Source organism: Diceros bicornis, chromosome 27 (assembly GCF_020826845.1).
Source record: "Diceros bicornis minor isolate mBicDic1 chromosome 27, mDicBic1.mat.cur, whole genome shotgun sequence".
In the NCBI taxonomy this organism is placed as follows: Eukaryota; Metazoa; Chordata; class Mammalia; order Perissodactyla; family Rhinocerotidae; genus Diceros; species Diceros bicornis.
The window spans coordinates 45,703,198-45,726,110 of NC_080766.1; the positions used below are offsets into that span (position 1 = coordinate 45,703,198).

The following is a 22,913-nucleotide window of genomic DNA, read 5'->3' on the forward strand; positions in this document are numbered from 1 at the left end:
TCTCTTAGCAACTTTTAAATATACAGTACAGTGTTATTAGCTGTAGTCACCATGCTGTACCTTACATCCCCAGGACTTACTTATAACTGAAAGTTTGTATTTTTTGACCCCCTTTACACATTTTGCCCCCCCCCCTTGCCGCCTTTGGAACCACCAATCTGTTCTCTGTATCTGTGACTTTAGGTTATTTTTAGATTCTACATATAAGTGAGATCATACAGTATTTGTCTTTTCTTTATCTGACTTACTTCACTTAGCATAATGCCCTCGAGGTCCATTCATGTTGTTGCAAATGGCAAGATTTCCTCTTTTATGGCTGAATAATATTCCTTTGTATATGTTTAACACACTTTCTTTATCCATTCATCCATTGCTGGTCACTTAGGTTGATTCCGTATCTTGGTTATTGTAAACAATACTGCAGTGAACATAGGGGTGTAGATATTTTTTCGATTTAGTGTTTTGTTTTCTTCAAATAAATACCAAGAAGTGGAATTGCTGGATCATATGGTAATTCTATTTTTAATTTTTTGAGGAACCTCTATGCTGTTTTCCATAGTGGCTGCAACAGTTTACATTCCCACCAGCAGTGTACAGGGGTCCCTTTTCTCCACATCCTTGCCACACACTTGTTAGTCTTGTCTTTCTGACAATAGCCATTCTGGCAGGTGTGCGGTGACATCTCAGTGTGGTTTTGGTTTGCGCTTCCCTGGTGACTAGTGGTGTCACGCCTCTGTTTCATGTGCCTGTTGGCCATCTGTGTGTCTTCTTTGGAGGAATGTTGATTCACATCCTCGGCCCCTTTTTTAATTGGATTGTTTTTTGCTGTTGAGTTGGATGAGCAATTTTTTTTGTCATTGAGAAAGATTGTGTTTTATTAATCTTTAATTGAGAAATGGACTGTCTTTCATGTTACAAAAGCTGAATTTCCGTCCTCACAAATGCCTTCTGTGACACACATCACGTAAAGGAATATTGCTTTTGTGTTTTGTGAATGAGTGTGTCTGGCGACTGAACACGCTGCATTGTGGTCTGTTTACAACAACAAACGTGGTTGGGTTGAAGGGCATAAATCCGAGACGGCTTTCTACGACAGCCTGCTGTCCTTCTTTGGGCCTGCCCAGGCTCCCGTTACACCTGCTGCCGTGAGCGGGGCTTCCTCCTTCTCCTTGAGCTCCCTGAACTGCCTGTTGTCCCACGTTCCGAGAATTGGCAGAGTGTAATTGTGCATTTTTTGCTTTGAGTTGCATGTTAAGCATCTTTTCCTTGGCCTTTACGTTCTTCCTTGAATTGCCTCCATGTGTTTGTTTCTGTCATTTTGAACCTTATAGCACTGTCCAGAGAGAATTTTCTGTGACAATGGGAATGTTCTGTACCTGTGCTGCCGGTGTGGTGCCACCAACACACGTGGCTGGTGTGACTGAGGAACCGAGGTTTCCTTTTGTTTGCTGGTGGTTACTTCATGCGTCTGAGCCCCTGGTCTCCTGGCCACTGTCCCGGGTGAGCAGCACTCACACGTGGTGGAGTGGCCTTGCCCCTGTGCGGTGTGCTCTGCCCTGGGTGAGCACCGGCTTTAGTCTGAATGTGTGTTGTTCTCGGTCGTTTAGCTTGTGCCTTAGTCAGCTCAGGCTGCCATAACAAATAGCACAGACGGCAGCTTAGACAACAGACGTTTGTCATCTCAGAGCTGGAGGCTGGGGCTCTGAGCTCAAGGTGCCAGCAGGGCTGGTTTCTCCTGAGGCCTCTCTGCTTGGCTTGCAGGCAGCCGCCCTCTTTCTGCCTCTTCCCATGCTCATCCCCCTGTGCATGTGCACCCCTGGTGTCTCTGTCTGCAAATGCAGTCACATTCTGAGGTGCTGGGGGTTAGGACTTCAGCATAGGAATTTTGGGGGACACCCCACTTGCTTCTTCCTGTCACAGATTGCTTCCAGTTTTGCTTGTTAACGTCCTTTTGTATAAATGTCTGCGTACATGTGCTGATTTCCTAGGGGCAGGAGTGTGGTGGACGGCACTGCCCTTCCTTTCACTTCTCCCCCCGCCACCTTCCCAGTGGGCGTGGTGCCGGGTGCTGCAGCGAAGCCTCCTGGTCCTCATGGGTCCGTCTCCGTGTCCACTGCTCTCTACTGCCCTGTAGTGTCCTGCCCTGCCCTCTGGGTCTCCTGCTCACTGCTGTCCTGGGATGGCCCTGCTCTCCCGTTCCCCTGGTCCTTCCCCTCTGGCCGGCCCCACGCCCTGTGCTACCCGGGGAGCAGGTGTGCATCAGTCTGCGTTTACTCCCTTTCTTTGCTGCACCTGTTCCCTTAGCAGAGTGTAAAAGGGCGTGTTGGGGGGTACAACCTGGGCCTCGCACGTCTGAGAGCTTGTTTCGTTCTCACGTGTGTTTGACGGGATGTTGCGTTTGGAAGGTGGTTCTCCGTCGTCTCTCCCCGTGATTTTCCATTCCTGTGCTGCTTGTGTTTCCAGCAGCTCTCGGGGCCCCTCTGTGTTCTCTGGAGTTCTGAGACGGCTGTTTGTCTGTCTGTGTGTGTCCGTTTCTCGTGCTAGAAACGAGGAGGTGCCGTGAATCTGAGACTCCGCCTTCACTTCTGGGAAGTCTTGTGCTATTCTATTTATTTTGATAACTTTTCCTCCATGTTCTTTGAAACTCCTGTGAGCTTCATGCTTGACCTCAAGAATGAAGCCACCGGTTTTCTTAAATTTTCATTTCTCATCTTATGTTGCTTTTGGTTCTATTTTGTGAGTAGGAGATTTTTCTATCCTTACTCTTCTAATTCTTCAGTTGAATTTCTTATTTCCATTATCATTTTTAATTTCTAGGGGCTCTGCTTTCTTCATCTGTGTTCTTTTATACGTCCTCCTGTTCAGCGTCGTAGTTGGAATGTTTTGCTCACCCCTCTGAAGACAACAATTAGTGTAAAAGGTTTCTTGTGCCTCCTGTGTGTCCCTGCTGTCCATCTGTTTGTCTGTGTCAGTCTCTGTGTTGTGTTGGATGTAGGCGTTCCCTGTGTCGGTGACCCATGGCCATTCCTTCACGGGAGGTATGAGGCACCATCAGGTCTTGGGGTGCCCTCTGACCAATGGCAGAGCTCTACTTTGGGGGGCTGCATGTCGGGCTCCCCTCCCGGGGCCATTTGGTCTCCCTCAGCCTCCTGCTGGGGTACCTGTGGAGAGGGACCCCTGAGGAGAGGGGCCCGGGGCCTGTGCTACATCCCACCTTAGTCAGCCAGGTCCTCACCACTTCCTGCACGCCCAGTCTCCCTGGTCCACAGCCGCTGGAGGTGGGCTGCAGTCGCCCCCATCGCCCCTGCGTCTGCCTCCCGGCCTCCTGGGCGTCTGGGCAGCTCACATGTGGCTCTTCTCCTTCTCTTCTGTAAGCCAGGAAAGTTCAGCATCCAGTGATTTCTGTCTTCCAAGTTGGTCAACTTTAATTCGTTTCTTCCCAAAGGTTTATAAACTAAATTGTTTCCTCTCGAGCCAGCCCTGATGGCCTAGTGGTTAAAATTTGGTGCTCACTGCTCCAGCAGCCCTGGTTCGTTTCCCGGGTGCGGAACCACAGCTCTTATCTCTTGGTGGCCATACTGTGGCAGTGGCTCACATAGAAGAACTAGAAGGACTCACAACTAGAATAAACAGCCATGCACTGAGGCTTTGGGGAGGGGAAAAAAAAGAAGATTGGCAACAGATGTTAGCTCAGGGCAGATCTTTAAAAAAAAAAAATTTTTTTTCCTCTCATTTTAGTCATATTTCAGGAAGGGGGGAAAATAAAGTGATGGAGTGTGTGTCTGTTTAACCAAAAATCCAGTGTGTATGTATGCAGTGTGTGTGCGTATTTACAGTTTTGACCTGCCGGTGGCTTGTTCCCCCTGAGGGAGCCTGGCTGAACGTCCCAACATGGTGTGGGAGCCCCTGCTTACCCCCCGCCCCGCTGGACGTGGCCACAGCTTGTGAGGTCCTCACCTGATCGCTGTCTCATTTCAGCTTGCGCTGCCTTAGTTAAGATGGCGGTTGACTCGGCACTTACTCATTGACTCTTCCGTCTGTTTTATGCTTTGGCTTCTGCACCTTTGCTGTTGTATGTGCCCTTTTCTCTGGTTCAAGTCCCCACTCTGCTCATGTTTGGACTTAGCTGTGCATATTTTCACACTTGATGCTGGGCCCACATCTGCAGTGGGAGTCCTTCCCCTTGCCCTCGGCTCTTTGTCCCCATTCTCAGAGCGTCACAGTATTTTCCTGTGTTTTCTTCTGGTTCTTTTAAAGTCTTTAATTTTAGTTTTCATTCATCTGGAACTTAGCTGTTGTCTGGTGGGAGGTGTCGGCTCTAAGTTTATTTCCTTTTCCTTTCTTTTGTTTTTTTTTTGGTGAGGGAGATCAGCCCTGAGCTAACATCCATGCCAATCCTCCTCTTTTTGCTGAGGAAGACTGGCCCTGGGCTAACATCTGTGCTCATCTTCCTCCACTTTACATGGGACGCCGCCACAGCATGGCCTGGACGCCGCCACAGCATGGCCTGGTAAGCGGTGCATCAGTGCGTGCCCGGGATCCGAACCCGGGCTGCCAGCAGCGGAGCATGTGTGCTTAACCGCTGTGCCACAGGGCCGGCCCCTGTTTTCTTTTTCTAAAACGTGAATCGCTCTTTCAGGCCTGACTCGTTGAATTTTTTCTTCCAGTTTGAAACATGACCTTTTTGTGTACTTAGTTGTCACAGGGACATGAGTCTGTTTCTGGACTCAATTCTTCTCATCTGTCAAGTTTTTTATTCCTGTAACAATATAAGAATTTAAGTTATGACTTAAAAGATAATTTGAGCTCATTGGGAGCTTGAAGTTTAGGTTAATGTGACTTTTCTGTGAGTTTTCAGGAAAATGGATTTACTGGTTGCATTTTAAAGGAAACAGGAAATGTTGAAGCTTGCACTGAGCACTCCATCCCTCCTTCCTCCCCCCTTCCTCCTTCCTCTCCCCTCCCTCCCTCCCACTTTCCTCCCTCCCTCCTTCCCTCCTTCTTCCCTCCCTCTTTGCTTCCTCCCTCCCTCCCTCCTTCCCCTTTCCTCCCTCCTCCCTCCCTCCCTTCCTCCTTCCCTCTTTCTTCCCTCCCTGCCTCTTTCCTCCTCCCTCCTTCTTCCTTCCTTCCTTCCTTCCTTCCTTCCATCCTTCTTTCTCTCCTCCCTTCTTCCTTCCTTCCTTTCTCCTTCCTTCCTCCCTCCCTTCCCACCTCCCGCATGAGGATGCTGGGCAGCCCCTGTTATCAGGGCTAGTTGCAGCAGCCATCAGAGACCCTGCCCTGGGGGAGCTCCTTCCTCGTGGGGGTGGGCCCCAGGTCATGAGCAGGCCCAGCATTAGCTCTGGAAGGGGAAGTACAGGGGAGGGTGATGCGGAGGAGGGAGTGAGGGGGCTCAGGAGTGAGCTGAGTGGAGAGTCCTGGGAGCCCCCACAGGGGAGCAGGGTGCCTCTGGCTGAGGCCCTGGCCCGTGTAGCTGGTCACAGAGGCCATGTGGCCTGTGAAGGACAAAAGGGAGTAAGCCGGAGCCTGACCCTAGGAGGGCGAGGGACGAGGGTCCATTGGGCAGGGTCTGCTTGCAGCTCAGCTCCAGAAAAGTTCTGGTCAGGCTCCTGGGAACAGCCTGCCTGGCGTTCCTGTGTCCAGTGCTCAGTGTTGGCCACGGCGAGTGTAGCGAGGGTGTGAGGAGGATTCATCGACTCCGCGGCCCGTGAGCTGCAGTAGAGGGTGCCCTCCTTCTCTGGGCTGCTGGCAGCATTTCCATGAGGTAGTCCTTCTGGAAGTGAGGTGTTGGGGCAGGGAGAGACGGCGTGAACTGCGCGGCCTAGCGAGGGTTACCTGGGAGGCAGGGAGTAAGTAACAAGGCACGGAGGCTGTTAACACGTTTCCTCTGTGTGATTTCCCCACAGGAGAGCCTGTGTCTGCACACACCATTAGAAGAAGACCACCGGGGCCGAGTCACAGCAGTGAAGTCCTCTCCAGAAGTCCAGCAGGAGGCGGAACTCACAGGGGCCCGGGTGTTGGAAAGGGAGCAGCATGCAGGGCTCTCGGAAGAGTCTGGCCAAGGTGTGTGCCCTGTGGTGCTGCCCACGTTGGCAGGCGTCTGGCCTGCGGCAACGTTTGGTGGGAAGGTCGGGCACCTCGGCCATGATTGACTCCACGTGAGTGGTGATGTGGGTACGCTGGCCCTTTACTCTGCAGTGCTGGTGCTGGAGGCCTCCCCGGGGGGTGTCCTCACGTGGGCGGCTCAGAATATGTCAGGAGAGGGCCCAACTGGGCGCAGCACTGGGGTTGTGGGAGACTGGGGCGGCCAGGAGGTGGCTGATGGAGAAGCTGTGGTCATCCCATGGGTGCGGCAGATGGGGACGGGCAGTGGCCTTGCTGCTGAGGAGAGCAGGTGTAAGGCCAGCCCCGGATGCCGATTCCAGGAGAGACACCCAGACACCCGATTTCCTAGCTCTGTCCCCCTGGGGGTGAGCGCTGTTGCCGTCCCTCGTAGAGCTGAGGAGGGAGGCAGAGGGTCCCGCTGTGAGGGCGTGGCGGGGTCACGGTCCATGCCGGGGTGCTGTCTTGGCTGAGGGCTCCCTCAGAGCTGGGCAGGGCAGGCCGAGAGGAGGACCGTGCCCCCGAGAGCCGAGGTCACGCTACGCGTGTCTGCCCCTCACTGTTCACCTTTCTGCGTGAGAAGTGCCCCATGGCCATCACGTGATGTGCTACCTCACTGGGCACCGGTGCCCGTGTACTCACCCTCGGCTTGCTCTCGCACCCAGGAAGGTGGCAAGCCCTGGAATAGTTTGGAAGGGCCTGGCCCAGAACTGTGCGTCCCCCGTGGCTGGTAACAGTCGCCTGATACACAAAGTAAAGGAGCACACTGGGTGGCGGGTTGGTGTGGATGACTCAGGACGGGTTTGTGAGGGGGCAGCCGCAGGGCGTGTCATCTGGGGGTGAGGCACAGTGACCTCTGGGCCGACAGTTGGTGTGTGGTGTCCACTTCTGACACTGCACTCACCGGGAATTTTCAGAATCTAAGTGTCTGTGTTGTCTGAGGCGTTTGAAGGAAAGTGTCCTGTCCATGTTGTGTGGGTGTCCTCGAGGGTCGTGCCTGACTGTCCTCCCTGCTTCCTTGTCCCCTCGCAGAGCGTGCTCGGGTCTGTCTCAGGTATGCACAGGACACAGCCTTGGAGGTGGAGACGGAGGTGGCAGCCAGAGTCTTGAGTTTGGAAACCGAGCACAAGGTTAAACTCTCACTTCTTCAAACAGAGCTCAAGGAAGAAATTGACCTCTTAAAAATAGAAAATAGAAATTTGCAGGAGAAGTTGCAGTATGAAACTCGCCTGAAAGAGGACTTGGAGAAAGTAAGTTGTGACTCCTCAGAGCGAGGCGCTCCTGCCCACTTCCATGTGTGGCTCATGGGCCTCCTGTGAACAGGCGGCCTGTGCCAGCCGGGTGGTTAGGATGTCGGTCCACACAGTCCTTGAGCTCCATCCGTCCCACCACCAGGAGCAGTGTTTGGTTAGTGCCTGCCTCAGTCGGGAAAGGATTCCACTCTGAGCCGAGGCCAGAGTTTTGACTCCTTGTTCTTGCTCTTTCCACCTGCCTCCAGGGGTAGGGGAACTGGCCGGGCATCCTCAGAGGGGCTCCAGGAAGAGGCTTGAGCCGGGGGGTTGGCGCGCGGCCACCTGCAGGCCTTGTCCACCTCAGTGTCTCCAGTGGCGTCCCGAACCCCCCGGGCTCTTCCTGCTGACTGTTGGTCATGCAGCCACAGAGAGCGCACAGCGCGAGGGCACGCTGAGAAATACGTTATAGCACATAAACCTTCACTAAGTTATTCATGAGCTTCATTATACAGCAGTGCAGGCAGGGCATGGATTTATCACTATGTTGGAATAATAGAATTAAAGTGACTATAATTCTTTTGATTTTTTTTCATGTGTTCTAAGCTGTATTCCCTCCACTTGGTGCTTGTGCCCGATCTTCTCACCCATGTTCTTCCTTGTGAGGGTCTTCTTGGATTTTCACTCTCCATCAAAACAAAGTTTCATAGGAAGCTGTTGTTACCTGCAACTTTGATCACACGTTATTCCCAAAACTAAGGCATTGTGAGAACTTGGAGCAAAGTAGAGTGAAGGAAGGAGCTTTGTGGAGGCTGCGAGGGCTGGCCATGTCGGGGCTGCCATGGGGGCTGCAGTGCGTTTGCTGGTGGTCTGCCTGCTGTGTCAGCACTAGCCTCAGGCACTGCTTATCGAAGGACAGACTTGATGTTCAGGTGTGTGTATATGTGGTTCCTGGACCACCGTTTTATCAACCTATATCAATTATTGAGAGAGGGGTGTGGAACTGTTTCTCTCTCCCTTTAGTTCTGTCAATTTGTTTTTTTTTTTTGTGAGGAAGATTGTCCCTGAGCTAACATCCGTGCCCATCTTCCTCTACTTTGTATGTGGGACGCCACCGCAGCATGGCTTGACAAATGGTGTGTCGGTCTGCGCCCAGGATCTGAACCTGTGAACCCCGGGCTGCCGAAGCGGAACACACGAACTTCGCCACCCTAGTTCTGTCAATTTTTACTCTAAGTATTTTGAAGCTCTGTTGTTTCACATATACACATTTATGATTGTTATGTCTTCCTGAAAAACCTACTCTTTCATCATTCATGAAATATCCCTTTTCTCTCCTGTAGTGTCTTTGTATTGAAATCTACTTTCTTGTGTATGACTGTAGTCATTCTAGCCTTTCTTTGCGTTTTGTTTGCAAGGGGTACCTTGTTCCTGTCCATTTTACTTTTGATCTGTTGACAGTAGCTGCCCGGAGCTCGTGTCAGACCCTGCAGGTTAAAGGCTCAGCCTCGTGAGACTGCACCGCTTCTGTCTGACGTGGCTACAAAGTCAGAACGTTCCATGCTCCCCAGGTTTAATCATTTGCTAGAATGGCTCACAGAACTCTGGGAGATAGTTTACTTCCATTTATCAGTTTGTTGTAAAGGCTGTAAACAGGAACAGCCAAATGGAAGAGATGCACAGGGCAGGGTGTGGGGGCACGCAGCTTCTGCGCCCTCTTTGTGCATGCCGCTGTCCCAGCACCTCTAGGTATTCACCAACTTGGAAGCTCTCCGAACCCCATCATTGAGGGTTTTTGTGGAGGTTCGGTTACGTTGGCATGATTGAATAAATCATCGGCCATTGGTGATTGAACTCAATCTTCAGCCCCTTTCCCTACCCTGGAGGTTGAGGGTGGGCTAGAAGGTCCAACGCTCTGCTCAGGTGGTGGTCTTTCTGGGGACCAGCTCCTGTCTGAAGCTGTCTAGTCATCTCATTAGCATACAAGAGACCCTCTTATCACTCCAGAGACTTCAACGGTTTTAGCATCTGTGTGCCAGGAACTGGGGACAAGACCAAACATTTATTTTTTTATTATGTTACACATATGGACAGCATATAGTTGGGTACTTCTTTTTAATCCATTCTGACAAACTCTACCTTTTAATTGGAGTGCCTAGTCTGTTAACATTTTGTGTCATAATTGATATGGTTGGACTTAGGTCTGCCATTTTACTATTAGTTTTCTACGTGTTTCATCTGTTTTTCTTGTTTTTTTTTCTTTTTTTTTGTTCCTCTGTTCCTTCTTTCTTGCCTTTTTGATTATTTGAATATTTTTTAGAATTGATTTTAATGTTTCTCGACTTCTAAGTTATACTCTTTGCATTATGCTTTTAATAGCTGTTCTGGGGGTTAGAATATAGATTCTTTTCACAGTCTGCTTAGGGCTAATGTTGTGGCATTTCATGTGAGTTTTAAGAGTCCTATGATGGTGTGGGTGCGTTTGTCATCTCCTCTTTGTCTTTTATGCTCTGATTTTCATGTGTATTACATCTACTGTTGTAAACTCTACAATATGATAAGCTTTGCTCTGAACAGTCGTATGTACTTGAAAGAAATTAAGAGGAAAAACAGTCTTACATTTACCATTCACAGTGCTCTTCATTTCTTCCTGGAGATCTGAGTTTACATCTGGTGTCACTTCCCTTCAGCCTGAAGAATTTCCTTTATTTAGCATTTCTTGTTTTGCAGATCTGCTGTACAAGTTTTCTTTTAGCTGAAAAGTCTTTATTTCACCATCATTCTTTTTTTTTTGTGTGAGGAACATTAGCCCTGAGCTAACATCCATGCTAATCCTCCTCTTTTTGCTGAGGAAGATTGGCTCTGAGCTAACATCTATTGCCAATCCTCCTCTTTTTTTTTTCCCCAAAGCCCCAGTAGATAGTTGTATGTCACAATTGCACATCCTTCTAGTTGCTGTATGTGGGACGCGGCCTCAGCATGGCTGGAGGAGCGGTATGTCAGTGTGTGCCTGGGATCTGAACCCCGGCCGCCAGTAGCCGAGCGTGCGCACTTAACCACCAAGCCATGGGGCCGGCCCAACCATCATTCTTTTTTTTTTTTTTTTAATTTTATTTATTTATTTTTCCCCCAAAGTCCCAGTAGATAGCTGTATGTCATAGCTGCACATCCTTCTAGTTGCTGTATGTGGGACGCGGCCTCAGCATGGCCAGAGAAGCGGTGCGTCGGTGTGCGCCCGGGATCTGAACCCGGGCCACCAGCATCAGAGCACGCGTACTTAACCGCTAAGCCACGGGGCTGGCCCTCAACCATCATTCTTGAAGAATATTTTTGGTACATGTAGAAGTCTGGGGTGACAGTTGTTGTTCAGGATTTAGAGATATTGTTCCTTCTAACCTCCTTGTTTCTGATGAGAAGTCAGTGATCATTCAGTCTGTATTTCCCTGAGTGTAATGTGTCATTTTCTTTTGGCTCCTTCAAAGATTTTTCTCTTGATCTTTGGTTCGCAGTCATTTTGCTATGATATGCTAGGTGTGATTTTCTTTGACATTTTTTCTCATGAAATTCTTAAAAGTTAGTACATAAAATTGTGAATATTTGAGAAAAGGAAACAGGGATCCTAAGAAACATAGTTAACTAAAAAACAAAAATTTAGAGCTGGCCTGGTGGCATAGTGGTTATGTTCATGCACTCTGCTTTGGCTGCCTGGGGTTCGCAGGTTTGGATCCTGGGCACGGACCTATGCACTGCTCGTCAAGCCAGCCTGTGGCGGCGTCCCACATACAAAATAGAGGAGATGGGCAGAGATGCTAGCTTAGGGTCAGTCTGCCTCATAAAAAAAAATGTATACTAGATCTTATCTTTTCTTATTTATTAATGGTATTATTGAAATGATGGTCTGTTTTAATAACTTAAAAAACATTCTCTACATTTATGTCTTTCACCAAATTTGGGAAATTTTCATTAAGTATTTTCTTCAGTTTTTTCTTTCTGCCTCATTCTTTCCTTGCCTTTTGGAACTCTATTTACATGGATGTTATATCTTTTGGTTCCTGAAGTTTTGTTCATTTTATTGTTTCTAATCTTTTCCCCTTCCTGTTGGTTAAATTCTTTTGATCTTCAAGTTTACTGACTCTTTTCTTTTGTCATCTCTAATCTGCTTTTAATTCCATCCAGTGAATTTTTAAATTTCAGATATTGTGTTTTTCAATTCTACAATTTTGATTTGGTTCTTGTTAATAGTTTCTATATTTTTGCTGGGATTTTCTATCCTTTCATTCATTATGAGCATGGTTCCCTTTATGTCCATAAATGTAGTTGTGATAGCTGCTTTAAAATGTTTGTGTCACCTTGGGGTTGTTCTCCATTGGTTGTGTTTTCTCTTTAGTGTGGGTCATATTTCCTGTTTATTTGTATATCAACTAATTTTGGATTGTATCCTGGACATTGTGAACGACACATTGTGGAGACTCTGGATGCTGTTATGTTCCTCTGAAGAGTATTGATTCTTTGTTTCAGCGGGCAGTTAACTAGGCTGGATTCAGATTCTGCACTCCATCTTCTTTGTGTTGGGCTGCAGTGTAATGTTCAGTTCTTTTAGCCTTAGCTGGCCTGCCCTTGGAGTCTGCCCACACATGTATGGATGAGGGATCAGCCTGAGGTTTTAGCTAGGTTTGTTCACAGATTTTGCAGCTTTCGCTCCCTGCTTCTGTCCCAATGGGATTTCCCCTTTCACTTTCCAGCTTCTCTGTTCAAAAAAGTAAGATTATGGGATTTCTGTGTGCATGGCACAGACAGATAAATCACTTAGTGCCATTTTTTCTTCTGGGTGTCAAACCCCTCTCCATGATCTGCCTGCTTTTGGATGCTCTCCTGGGTCTTCATGTAGTTTCTTATATTTTTATCCAGAGTTTATAACTGTTATCTCTAGGAGGGTTGGTCTGATTAGAGCTTCTCAGGCGTCACCAGAAGCGGGGCCTAAACTTTATTTTTAATAACTTAGTTTTTCAATGAAGAGTTGAGGTCAATCTTAACATACCTTTTTTGGTTTTGTTTTTTTTGATGATGTTCAGTACTTGATTGACCTACTTTCTTTCCTTTATGAAAATCAGGATATTTCCTTGCCTTCGGCTTTCTGATTCATCTCCCTTTTCATAAGGTACCTTTAAAAGTGTTAATTTTAGCTCACCAGCCTCTTGCTCAAGTTCCTTGTATATCCTGGAATATAAATTGTGCAAGCCCAGAGACATGAACTCATTACACTGCTTGCTGTTCTTGCTCAGACTTCTAATCTCCTTGCTGATGGTGGTTCCGCTCTGTTTGGGGCAGTTGGCCTGTCCCTTGACAGAAGACCCATGACGTGTCTGATTTTCCCCTGTTGCCGGTCCTGGCACAACAAAGGCCTCCAGCCCCACCTTTGTGTGCTGTATTCCTGTGTGTATGTGTCAGTTCAGGTGGTTTTGGTGCCAGCTCCAGAGATAAGGAACAGTTGGTTCTAGGTGCCAGGATGTGGACACATTTTACTTAAGCAGAGAGTTATAAATTTGTTCATTTTAGGTTCCTTGTATTCCCATCAACATAAGAAACATTCCTATTGCTCTGATCAGCATAATGCCTGTATGTTGTGGAAGTTTCGCTGTCTTTAGAGGTGGATTTGGGTCATTGCTGCCAGTAATCTTTTCATTGAATTTCTTCCTTCTTAATCAAAATTATCTTATCTGTAGGTAAAGCATGATTTAGTTGAAGATCACCAGGAGGAACTGAAGAAAGCTAAGGAGAAGATTCAGCTAATGCAACAAGAATTCAAAGAAAGAGAAGCAGAGTGGAAAGTTACAAATGAGGACCTAAAGGGAAAAGCTGAAGAGAAGTTAACACTGATGCTCCTTGACCTGAGAGAACAGGCGGAGTCTGAGAAGCAGTCACTAATAAACAAGTTTGAGCTTCGAGAAATCACAATGAGACAACTTCAGGACCAGCAGGCGGCCCAGATCCTGGGCCTGGAGGGGTCCCTGATGGAGCAGCAGGGCCGCCTGCGGCAGCTGGAGCTTGAGCTTGCCGGGGACGAGTCTCTGCAGTGCAGCCAGTGCGGCCGGGAGCCAGGCGGTGGTCTAGCCCCCACAGACCAGGACCGGGAGCTCGCCACGCTCCGCCTGAAAGAGGACTGTGCCTTCCAGCTAATGTTGGCCCAGAACAGGTGGGTGATGTTCTTGTAGCAGTGTGTTAAGTTGGGAGCCATCTGCCAGGTCCCCATGTGAGACCTGATCCCGAGACACTCAGCAGAGAGCAAGAGGCAGGTTCCCTGGGAAGACGTGCTGTTGTCTCTCAGTAGGGCGAGAAGGTCTGCAGAGAGGTGGAGCGGAGTGTGGCGTCCTGAGTGCTGGACACTTGGTGTTCAGGACAGAGCTATGGGTCCCGTAACTGAGACGTGCTGGCCAAAACAGCGTCCAGATTCTTCCTTTGGAGTCCTTGTCTCCTTGATGGACACTACTGTGCATGCGTGTTTCACATCATTTTTGTTCTTTGCAGAACTTCAAACATCATTTATCACAAGGACATGCAGTTTATCCACACAAGTTTTTTGTGTTTTTTAAACTCAAATAGATATTTAAAAAAAAAAATTTTTTTTTCTAAAATATATACATACTTCCCTAAAGTTTTAAATAGACTTAGGGCATGACTTCATTTTTTGCCTCTGTTGGTGCTGACACTTTTTGCAGACTTGGGGCGTAATGGCCAGGGGTGTTTGTGAGTCTTGGGGTCATCAGACCTGCTCTTGGTTCTGCTGCTTCTTGTGTGTCAGCTGCTCCCCAGCATCATGAGGTGCAACAGCTTCTGCAGTGGGGTCTGAGAACTCGAGTTCGCATCCTGGCCCCCACTACATCTGAGCTGGATGGACATGGGCACAATGCTCAACCTCACGAGACCTTAGGGCACTCCCTGTGCAGTAAAGGTTAAATGGGGTAGTTTATGGAAACGCTTTCATGGTATCTGGTACACAGTTAGCACATAAAAATCATCGCAGCCCGTTATCTGTGTGAACTTACCAAGGCACGTCACCAATGTATCATGTGTGCCTGGTAGAGATGCCAGTCTCTTCCCAGTTCCTAGTGGGATTCTGGGTGCCATAATTAGAAGTGAGTCTTCCTGCCGGCCTCCGTTTTTGCCAGGCAGCATCACTTATGGCTGTTTTTAATTTATGTCCCTTAATTCACAACTGAAGAGTTTTCTTAGGTCTTTTGAATGCGCTTTGCGGCCCCGTGGGCTCCCGTAAGCCGTGTGCCGCCCCTTCCCTGTTGAGGTCCTTCTCACCGTGAGTGAACAGTCATGCCTGCTTTGCCATGGTGTCTGTCGGAAATGTGTATGTGGTTTCTTGGTGTAGATCCTGTGTCTTTCACTTCAGTCTGTGGCCGGGGATGCCTGGGCTCTGGCCTCAGAGCTCCTCTGGCCTCATGTGGCCCCTTTACTCTCCACTTACTTCTGGTGGTGGTGCTCAGACCACATGTGGCAGAGGGAGAAGGAGTCACAATAGTTAAATCCAGGAGTGATGATCTTCCCAGCAGACGTAGTGTTTCCTATAGGAAATGTGAACAGGTATTTCAAAGTGAGGTTGGTGCTTTTATGACTGCATATTTTGCTGTTTGTGTTCACTTTGCATGTCATCCCAGGTTTTTAGAAGAACGTAAAGAAATCACAGAGAAATTCACTGCGGAACAAGACGCCGTCCTGCAGGAGGCCCAAGAGAAGCATGCTAGCGAGCTCCAGCTCCTCCAGGAGAGACACCAGCAGCACGTTCTGTCCTTGACGACGGAGCTCCAGACCAAACACCAGGCTGAGATTGATGAACTGAAGGCTTCATTTGAGAGTGAACGGTGGGCTCTTTCAGAAGCTCGTGTAGCTGAATTGCAGACAAAACATGCTGCTGAAATCAGTGCTTTGGAGATGAGACATTTGTCAAATCTGGATTCTTTGGAATCTTGTTACCTGTCTGAAATTCAGGCCATACGGGATGAGCATAGGCGAGCCCTAGAGCTGTTGCGAGTCGACCTTGAGGGACAACTGCAGAAAAAGGATTCTTCTCACCAAATGATTTTGGCTCAGGAGTTAGAGAAACTTAAACTGAAACATGCCGAAGAGCTTCAGTCTGCCAAGGACAGCCTGAGAATTGAAATGAGCACTCAACATGTGGAAAGTCGGAAAGTCCTGGTCGCTGAGCTTCAGGGGGCACAGGTGAGGCGTCGGGGTTGCTTTGCTCTTTCTCAGGACAGGTCTCTTCCTTGCCTGTGTGTTTCAGCTGCATGTTTGTGTGTGTCTGTGCAAGTGTGTCTCTGCACGCGTGTGTCTGCATGTCTCCTGCACTGCACTGTCAGTGGTAACTTTGGGTTTCCTCAGGTGGGTGTAGGACAGTGAGTTCTAAGGGTTTTCTTGGAGGCTCTTTGGTGAAGGCTTTGGATCTCTGGTCCTATAAAGATGTGCGTATGTGTGTGTGTGCACAGAATTCTGTGTACGATTTCGTTGGTTAGAGTGCTGCTCAAGGCTAGCCCCTGATCCCCGTGGTAAGACTTGGTTTCAGGGGCCTTGGCTCCAATTTTCCTGTTGTGTGTATGGAGCTTCTGTTCTCCTTGATGGATGCTTCGTGAAAGTAAACCCTTCTGTCGTGTTTCAAGAGCAGTGACTGTCCCTTGGCGCAGGTACTGTAAGTTTTAGTATGAAAGGGAATTTCTGGAGAAGGCCCTGTTGTCCTGGGCTGGCACCCACTTTCTTCATCTGCAGACCTGCAGCCCCTGTGTCTCAGGAATTTGGATGTGTTTATTTGGCCTAAAACTGTCTTGCCGTGTAGACTGAAGTCGCTGTGGAGTCTCATCTCCTCACAGTGCTTGGGGCTGCTCTGTCCGGTGCGGGCGCGGTGGGCGTGCCAGCCCGGGGGCAGACGGTGTCAGGTGCCGCCACGTGCGGGGCGGGATGTGCACCTTTTTCCTAGGGTGGCAGTGGAATGATCTACAGCTGATGATGCAATTAAAAATTGCTATCCTGAAAAATTAGTACTTCGTCAAATATTTAAGAAGTAGATATTCCAAATTACAAAATAGGAAATCTAAGGCTTCTGTGAACACAAATACCAAGTGGAAATTGTTCACTGCCCAATTCAGACAAGCTTGATGAGACGTTCCCCAGAGGGTTTCGTGCTTCACTCCTTGTCAAGCAGCTCCAAAAGTTAGTTTATTGTTAGCCTCCATTCAGCTCTGTGTAAGATAGAAGGGAAAAGGTAACCTTGATTAATAGGTGTGATGGCTTCATTTTATGTTGCAGCTCTGCCTGTTGTGTGTAGTCTGAGGGTGTGCTCTTGGGAGAACTCCTAGAAAGCAGGGCACATTCAGGCCCCCTCTCCTGGTCACGGGCGTGGGCAGAGGGACGGTTGCCCATCGTGAGCCTCTGGTCTGTCCTTGCATTCAGACCTCAGGGCAGGTGTTGGGGCAGTCCCAGCCATAGGCTTCTCCTTTGGAGTGGATAGAGCCGCAGTGTCCTTTTGGTCTGAATTTAGAGAACTGTCTGATGATGCTGGGCGGTGCCCCTAGGCCAGCCGGCCGGCCGGCCCTCTCCAGCCGCAGGCCCTCAGATGTCAGTTTCAGTTTCCTACTATGCAGCCAGATCTGTGGATTTAAATTAGATTTTCTTGATTCATTTGGTTTGAAGAAAATGAAGTGCTAAAAGGCTATTCAAGAGGGAGAAACATGTATATGTTTACATGTGAACACTAAGTGTTTTAAACACTGGCTTACTGTTATTATAGGTGGCAACGTTTGATTGTAGAAAGCCTGTGGAATGTTTATCACCTTGCAGAGAGGTGTGTGTGGGTGGTCAGGGGGCGTGCGGAAGAATGTGGGTGGTGGGATGGAGGCATGTGTGGTGGTCGGGGAGGCGTGTGGAGGCGTGTGAATGGTGGGATGGAGGCATGTGTGGGTGGTTACACACAGCATGTACACAGACACATGCATATCATGTGATTTTGCATACCATCCTCGCAGGCTTGTGCAACTCCAGGAGTCCATCTGAGGACCCTGGCTGGACATCCCGGAGGCCCTTCTGCTTCTGTGCTCTTAGATTTGAAATACTCATATTTCCCATGTCTTCTGGTCTTTCTGGGGGTGAGAGGATAAGAATCTATGTTCATAGTGCTTCACTAATAATTGGTATTGTATGTGAAGCATCATGTACAAATTTATTGAGATTATAAATTTTTGTAAGTACTATTTCTATGGGGCTTTTTAAAAAGGACATGCTAATATCTCATTTTTAACCGTAAAATAAAGCCCTAGCCTTCGCTCGGGTTTCCCAGGTTGGTTATCAGTGCTCTTAGGGGTGTGTATACATATCAGTTGATTTCTGAAATTAGTATTTAAACTGTTTTTTCACATGAAAGTTCCCAGAATGAGAATTAGAGGAGATTACAAAAATAAATGGAAACATAAAAACGAGCTTTATCCTCCTTTGTTTGGTTGAAAAGTCTGGCAGTTGGCATTTTTCTTGAGATTTGTTTCTTGGACTCTAAGTTGCCCTGAATCTGGCCGCTCTGAGTGAGTTTCCCATGTTTGAATGGATAAGAGGACAAAGGAGGAATCCATACACAGAAAGCTTGCACCCTCAAGATGGCTTAGAGAAACACACATGGCAAGACCCCAGCTAAGAACCAGAAAATGCAGCTGGTCGTTGATTACATCACGTAAATACTCTTCTCTTCACAATGACGTCTTACTCAGATTTCATTAAAAGATGAAGCCCCCTCAGTGTCTCTTCAGCCCCCTCAATGTCCCTTCAGCCTCCTAAGTGTCACCTCAGCCCCCTTAGTGTCCCTTCAGCCCCCTTAGTGTCCCCTCAGTGTCCCCTCAGCATCCCTTCAGCCCTCGCAATGTCCTGTCAGTTTCCCCTCAGTGTCCCTTCAACCTCCTCAGTGTCACCTCAGCCCCTTAGTGTCCCCTTAATGTCCCCTTGATATCGAACCCGGAGTGAGTTTGCTCACCTGTCATACAGCAAGCCAGTCTGTGACACTGGGTGTAGTGGAAGAAAATAGGAATTTTATTGCAAAGCACTGAGCAAGGAGAACGGGCAGCTAACGCTGTAATCCCAAACTCCCCGAAAAGCTATAAGCAAGGGTTTTTATTTGGGGTTTTATGTAGGGGAGGGGGAGCATGTGGCCTTGGGGGCTGAAGTTCTAAGAGTCCTCCGCACAGGTGTGACTGTGTTCTGTGTGTTGCATGCGGTGGATTTTTAGTCTTTGACATCTAAAGTTTACAATCAGTCATTTTAGCTTCTCAGTGTTCCTGCAAGATGCTTAGTCAGGCGGCGGGCTGTCAGCAAGTTCCTGTCTTATCAGTGGTACTCCCGCCGTTCTGCAAGGCAAGCTCAAACTGGTTATTTTGTTTCCCACGTTAACTTTGTGGGTACAAAGCACAGTTTCACCCTAATCCAGGGAAATTTTAACTCCTTCATCCTCAGTGTCCACTCAGCCCCCTCAGTGTCCCCCAGCCCTATCATGTTGATGTCCTGAGGGGCCATCACAGAGGGTTCCAGTGGCCGCCAGGAAGACGCTGAGGTGCAGTGGAGGCTATGAGATGGACAAGCAGTCATCCTATCAGCACCTTCATCATTCACAGTCATCCTTGTGAAAGGCATGTAATGCTGGGTGCTGGCAAGTTCCATGTGCCTGGCCCCCTGGGAGTCCTGTAAGAAGGATTCTTAAGACAGCCCCTCTTGAGTTGGGCACTCTTCCATGTGTCCGAGAGGCTGGAATTTACCTGTGGGGCAGACACCTGTGGCCCTGCTGTGCTGCTGTGGCTTGCAGATTGGGATTTGGTTGGAGCATCTCTGGATGACTTAGTGATCCCTGAGAGTGGACAGCTGTCCCCCTTCTCTCCTGAGATGCTCCCTTGAGACGTGCTGACATGCTGAGGGTGTTTACGTTTCATTCTCTATCTTCTCTGAAAAAATCAGATTCTGTCATTTGCCTTTTCCTAGTACTCACTGACTTACAGCCCTCCCTCTAAAGAAACTCTGTCCAATCACGGATTCATTTCTCCTGCCCATTTTATTTGTTGGTAACAAAAAGAGCCATACGCTTTTTGAAACTGTGTGTCATTTATGTTTTTTGTCTTAGCCTTTTTGTACTTCTGTGTTGACTATTGTCTGAATGCTCCTAGGGCATTTTGGAAGTATTTTTCTAGTTGTAGTACAAGTTTATTCAAGTAAGTTGTCCCTTTACTTTGCTGCTAAGGATGTGAGTGTTAGATACTCTTTAAGTTACCGTTTTTGTCTGACTGATTTCACAGAAAAAAAAATTTGGCTTATGGGAAGGTGGGATATGCTGTTTCTGCCCCTGTTTTATTTTAACTTTTTATTGGAGAAAATTTCAATATATACAGCAGTAGAGAGAATAGTTCAGTAAAACTCCATATCCAGCTACCCGGTGGGGTACTTGCCAATCTTAGTGCTCCCTCCACCCCCTGACTATTTTGAAGCAAATCCCAGACATCATGTGTTTTCATCTATAAATACTTAAGTATGTCTCTACCAAGTAAAGTCTTTTTTTCCCCTTGATATATCATAACTGATATATTATCTCCCCATAATCTGTTCTAGCCCAAAAAGTTAACAGTAATTCCCTAATTTCATCACATATCCAGCCCAAGTTCCATTCTCTTTCTGTGGTTGTTCAAATCAGGATCCACACAGGGCCGCATTTGCACTAGACCTGTTTTTATTGCTTCCTGTGATGTTGGTTAACATTTCTCCCTTATTCCTGGTAAACCTGTTGGTAGGTCTGTACCTGTGATCAGATTTAGGTCCCTGTCTTGGTGAGAATACTTCTAGGTGGTGGCTGTTTCTTCTGTGGTCTTCTCTCAGGCTTTACCTTGCAAACAGAACCTTGCTGGGTGTTTCCTGGGATTTCAGGGTCATTGTCCCCAAAATAGCAGGGACATGCTGTTCTTCCTCTGTGAATAGGTTTTATTTGGGCCACAAATATCTTTGCACCTGTTTGAAAAGCAGTGTCACTTATCAGAAGAGTTATTTAACATGCGTTTGTGAGGTGATTGGATTACTTTCCAGGTTACCGCCCTTTGGAGTTTGGTTGTGAGAAAAGTTCTCTGAAAACGTAAGCTTGATTTCTTTTTCTTAGAGATATGCTTCCCACGTTGGTAACATCCTTATCCTTATCCTCGTGTTGGTAACACTAAGCAGAGTTCTGGAATGCGGAAGTAATCTGCAGTATGACCAGTATTGATTCCTTAAGGCAATTTTATCTTTTCTTGGTTAAAAAAAAAAAAAACCCAAATCTACTCATATGATAATTTTTGAAAATATTAAGAGAACCTGTGGATGGTTTAGATATAGTTTGAATGTCTTTAATTCATTATCAATTGAGTTTATTTTTATTACTACATTGGTATTTGTGCAGTACTACTTATTTTTTTCTTCTTTAGGCATATCTATTATGTTTTTTTTGTTTGTTTTGTTTTGTTTTTTTTTTTTTTTTTTTCGTGAGGAGATCAGCCCTGTGCTAACATCCGCCAATCGTCCTCTTTTTTTGCTGAGGAAGACGGCCCTGGGCTAACATCTGTGCCCATCTTCCTCCACTTTATATGGGACGCCGCCACAGCATGGCTTGCCAAGCAGTGCGTCGGTGCGCGCCCGGGATCCGAACCAGCGAACCCCGGGCCGCCGCAGCGGAGCGCGCGCACTTAACCGCTTGCGCCACCGGGCCGGCCCCTATCTATTATGTTTTTTAATGATTAAAATATATGTATGACAGTTTCCCTATAATTCTGTGGAGTTTTAGAAAAACCTGAAAATAACTTTTTAAAAACATCTTTTTCTTATATTGACCGTACCATTTAGAACATGACAAGTTAAACAGAGTTTTACTCAAGGCTGGAAATAGAAGTGATCGTCTGTAAGGAGGTGTGTGGGTGGGGGAGTTGCATGAGTAAAGCCTCCTTTGAGCCTGTCCAGTCAGGTCGAGCAGTGGCCTGAGGGTGTGCATCCCGCCAGACGTCTGCCCCAGAGATACTGGGCCCTCGAGGTGGAATGGCCAGATGCTGCCTACGCCCTTACCTGAGTGCATACTGGCTGCCCTCCTGCCAGGGCTGACCGCCCTTGAAGGTGCCTTGCCTGGCTCCTGAGTGTCTGGGTGATGCCGCCACGTTGGGCCTTTGCCTCTGTCAGGGTGCACGTCTGCAAAGTCCCACTCCAGGCCTGGGGGCACGCTGGGCAGGACAGGCACGCAGTGGCCCCGCTGCCCCTGCAGGTGCAAAGGTAGGATATTTCCTCATGCCCACAGTGCACATGGGACAGGTGTTTTGTGTTTCCTTTTCTCCTGCCTACCTTTAGCTATCTTGTTATACTTTGTGTGTCTCTGAAAACTGCCTTAAAATCCTTACTGAAACAAAATGAAAGTTAAGAAATAAGTGATATGCTTCGCTTCCAGCTGCCTTCACAAGTGCAGCTCTGTGTTGGAGGACCATGGTGCCTCAGTGGGGCAGATGAGGAGGGGGCTTGTCATCAGTGGGGCTGGCTCTTTGATTGCCTTTCCCAGCCACGGTACCATATAGAATCCACCCTCCACCCTCTCTGTTGGTAGGCAGTGACACTGAAGCCCGGAAGGACCACACGGCCAGAGAGAGGCGGGCAGCGCCTGCTGGTCAGTGCTGCTATGTGTGCGGTGCAGAGCACAGGCGCCCTGGGACTCAGGGGTGGGGTTCCACAAGGGCCTGTTGGGCATGGGGTGCTCTTGGACTCCTACTCTGACCTCAAACGGACATTTGCATCTGTGCAAGACTTTTGCCTGAAGAAAGTGACCTGTGGCTCAGAGAAGTTTCCCAGACCACGTGTTTAAGCCCTCTACCTCTTCACCAGAGCATTCAACAGGCGTAGTGAGCGTACGAGGTGTGCCCTCAGGACCCCTCGCTGAAGGTGCTGAGAGGGAGGTACGCTGTGCCCACATTGCTGGTCTGCTGTGATCTAGTTTCCAGCTTGGCTGGTGATCATGATTTATCATGTTTCTTGGGGGGTTTGCCTTTTCTCGGGTATTGATGTTTTCTTATTTTTCCCAGTGTTCTTCACTGTGTAGAAATATTTCATATGGGAGCTCTTTTGGGAGAAAGAGAGTGTGGCTCCTGTCCCTTGGCCTTGGCTCTGTGGTGCCTGTTGGCATTTTAGTTTTCTTGTTTTCACTGTGTTTTGTGGTTGGCAACCCACAGAACCAGCATCCTGGTCAAACCTGATTACTCTCAGGCTGCAGCTTCCTTCCTAGCTGTGAATGGTTCAGATCAACCCCATTCTTCCCCTGTAAGGTAGTTGTCTGGTATAAATGACATAATTAAAGCACTTTGGAAACTTTGCAATGTATCATAACTCAGAAGTTGCCCTTGAATGCTTCCTTTTAAAGGATTGGAATTAAATCTATTTCAGGAGAAAAAGTTGATGAGAATGATCTGTGTTAATTCAGAAATGGTCTCTAAAACTTGAAAATATAATTTTAGCGTTGTGTACCACACAAGCCATGTTTTCTGATTATCGCGGTTGAGGTGAGAA

At 47.9% G+C, this 22,913-nt stretch overlaps 1 protein-coding gene across 13 annotated transcripts in view; it reads left to right on the plus strand.

Moving 5' to 3' along the window:
• The window catches only part of PCNT (pericentrin), a 151,112-nt gene that overhangs the window by 31,029 nt on the left and 97,170 nt on the right, over nt 1–22,913 (plus strand). For all 13 annotated transcript variants that reach the window (XM_058523322.1, XM_058523333.1, XM_058523328.1 and 10 more), the window contains 4 exons: nt 5,907–6,063; nt 7,135–7,352; nt 13,055–13,524; nt 14,996–15,557. In XM_058523322.1, the coding sequence (XP_058379305.1) occupies nt 5,907–6,063; nt 7,135–7,352; nt 13,055–13,524; nt 14,996–15,557 (1,407 nt within the window). The remainder of the gene's footprint in view (nt 1–5,906; nt 6,064–7,134; nt 7,353–13,054; nt 13,525–14,995; nt 15,558–22,913) is intronic.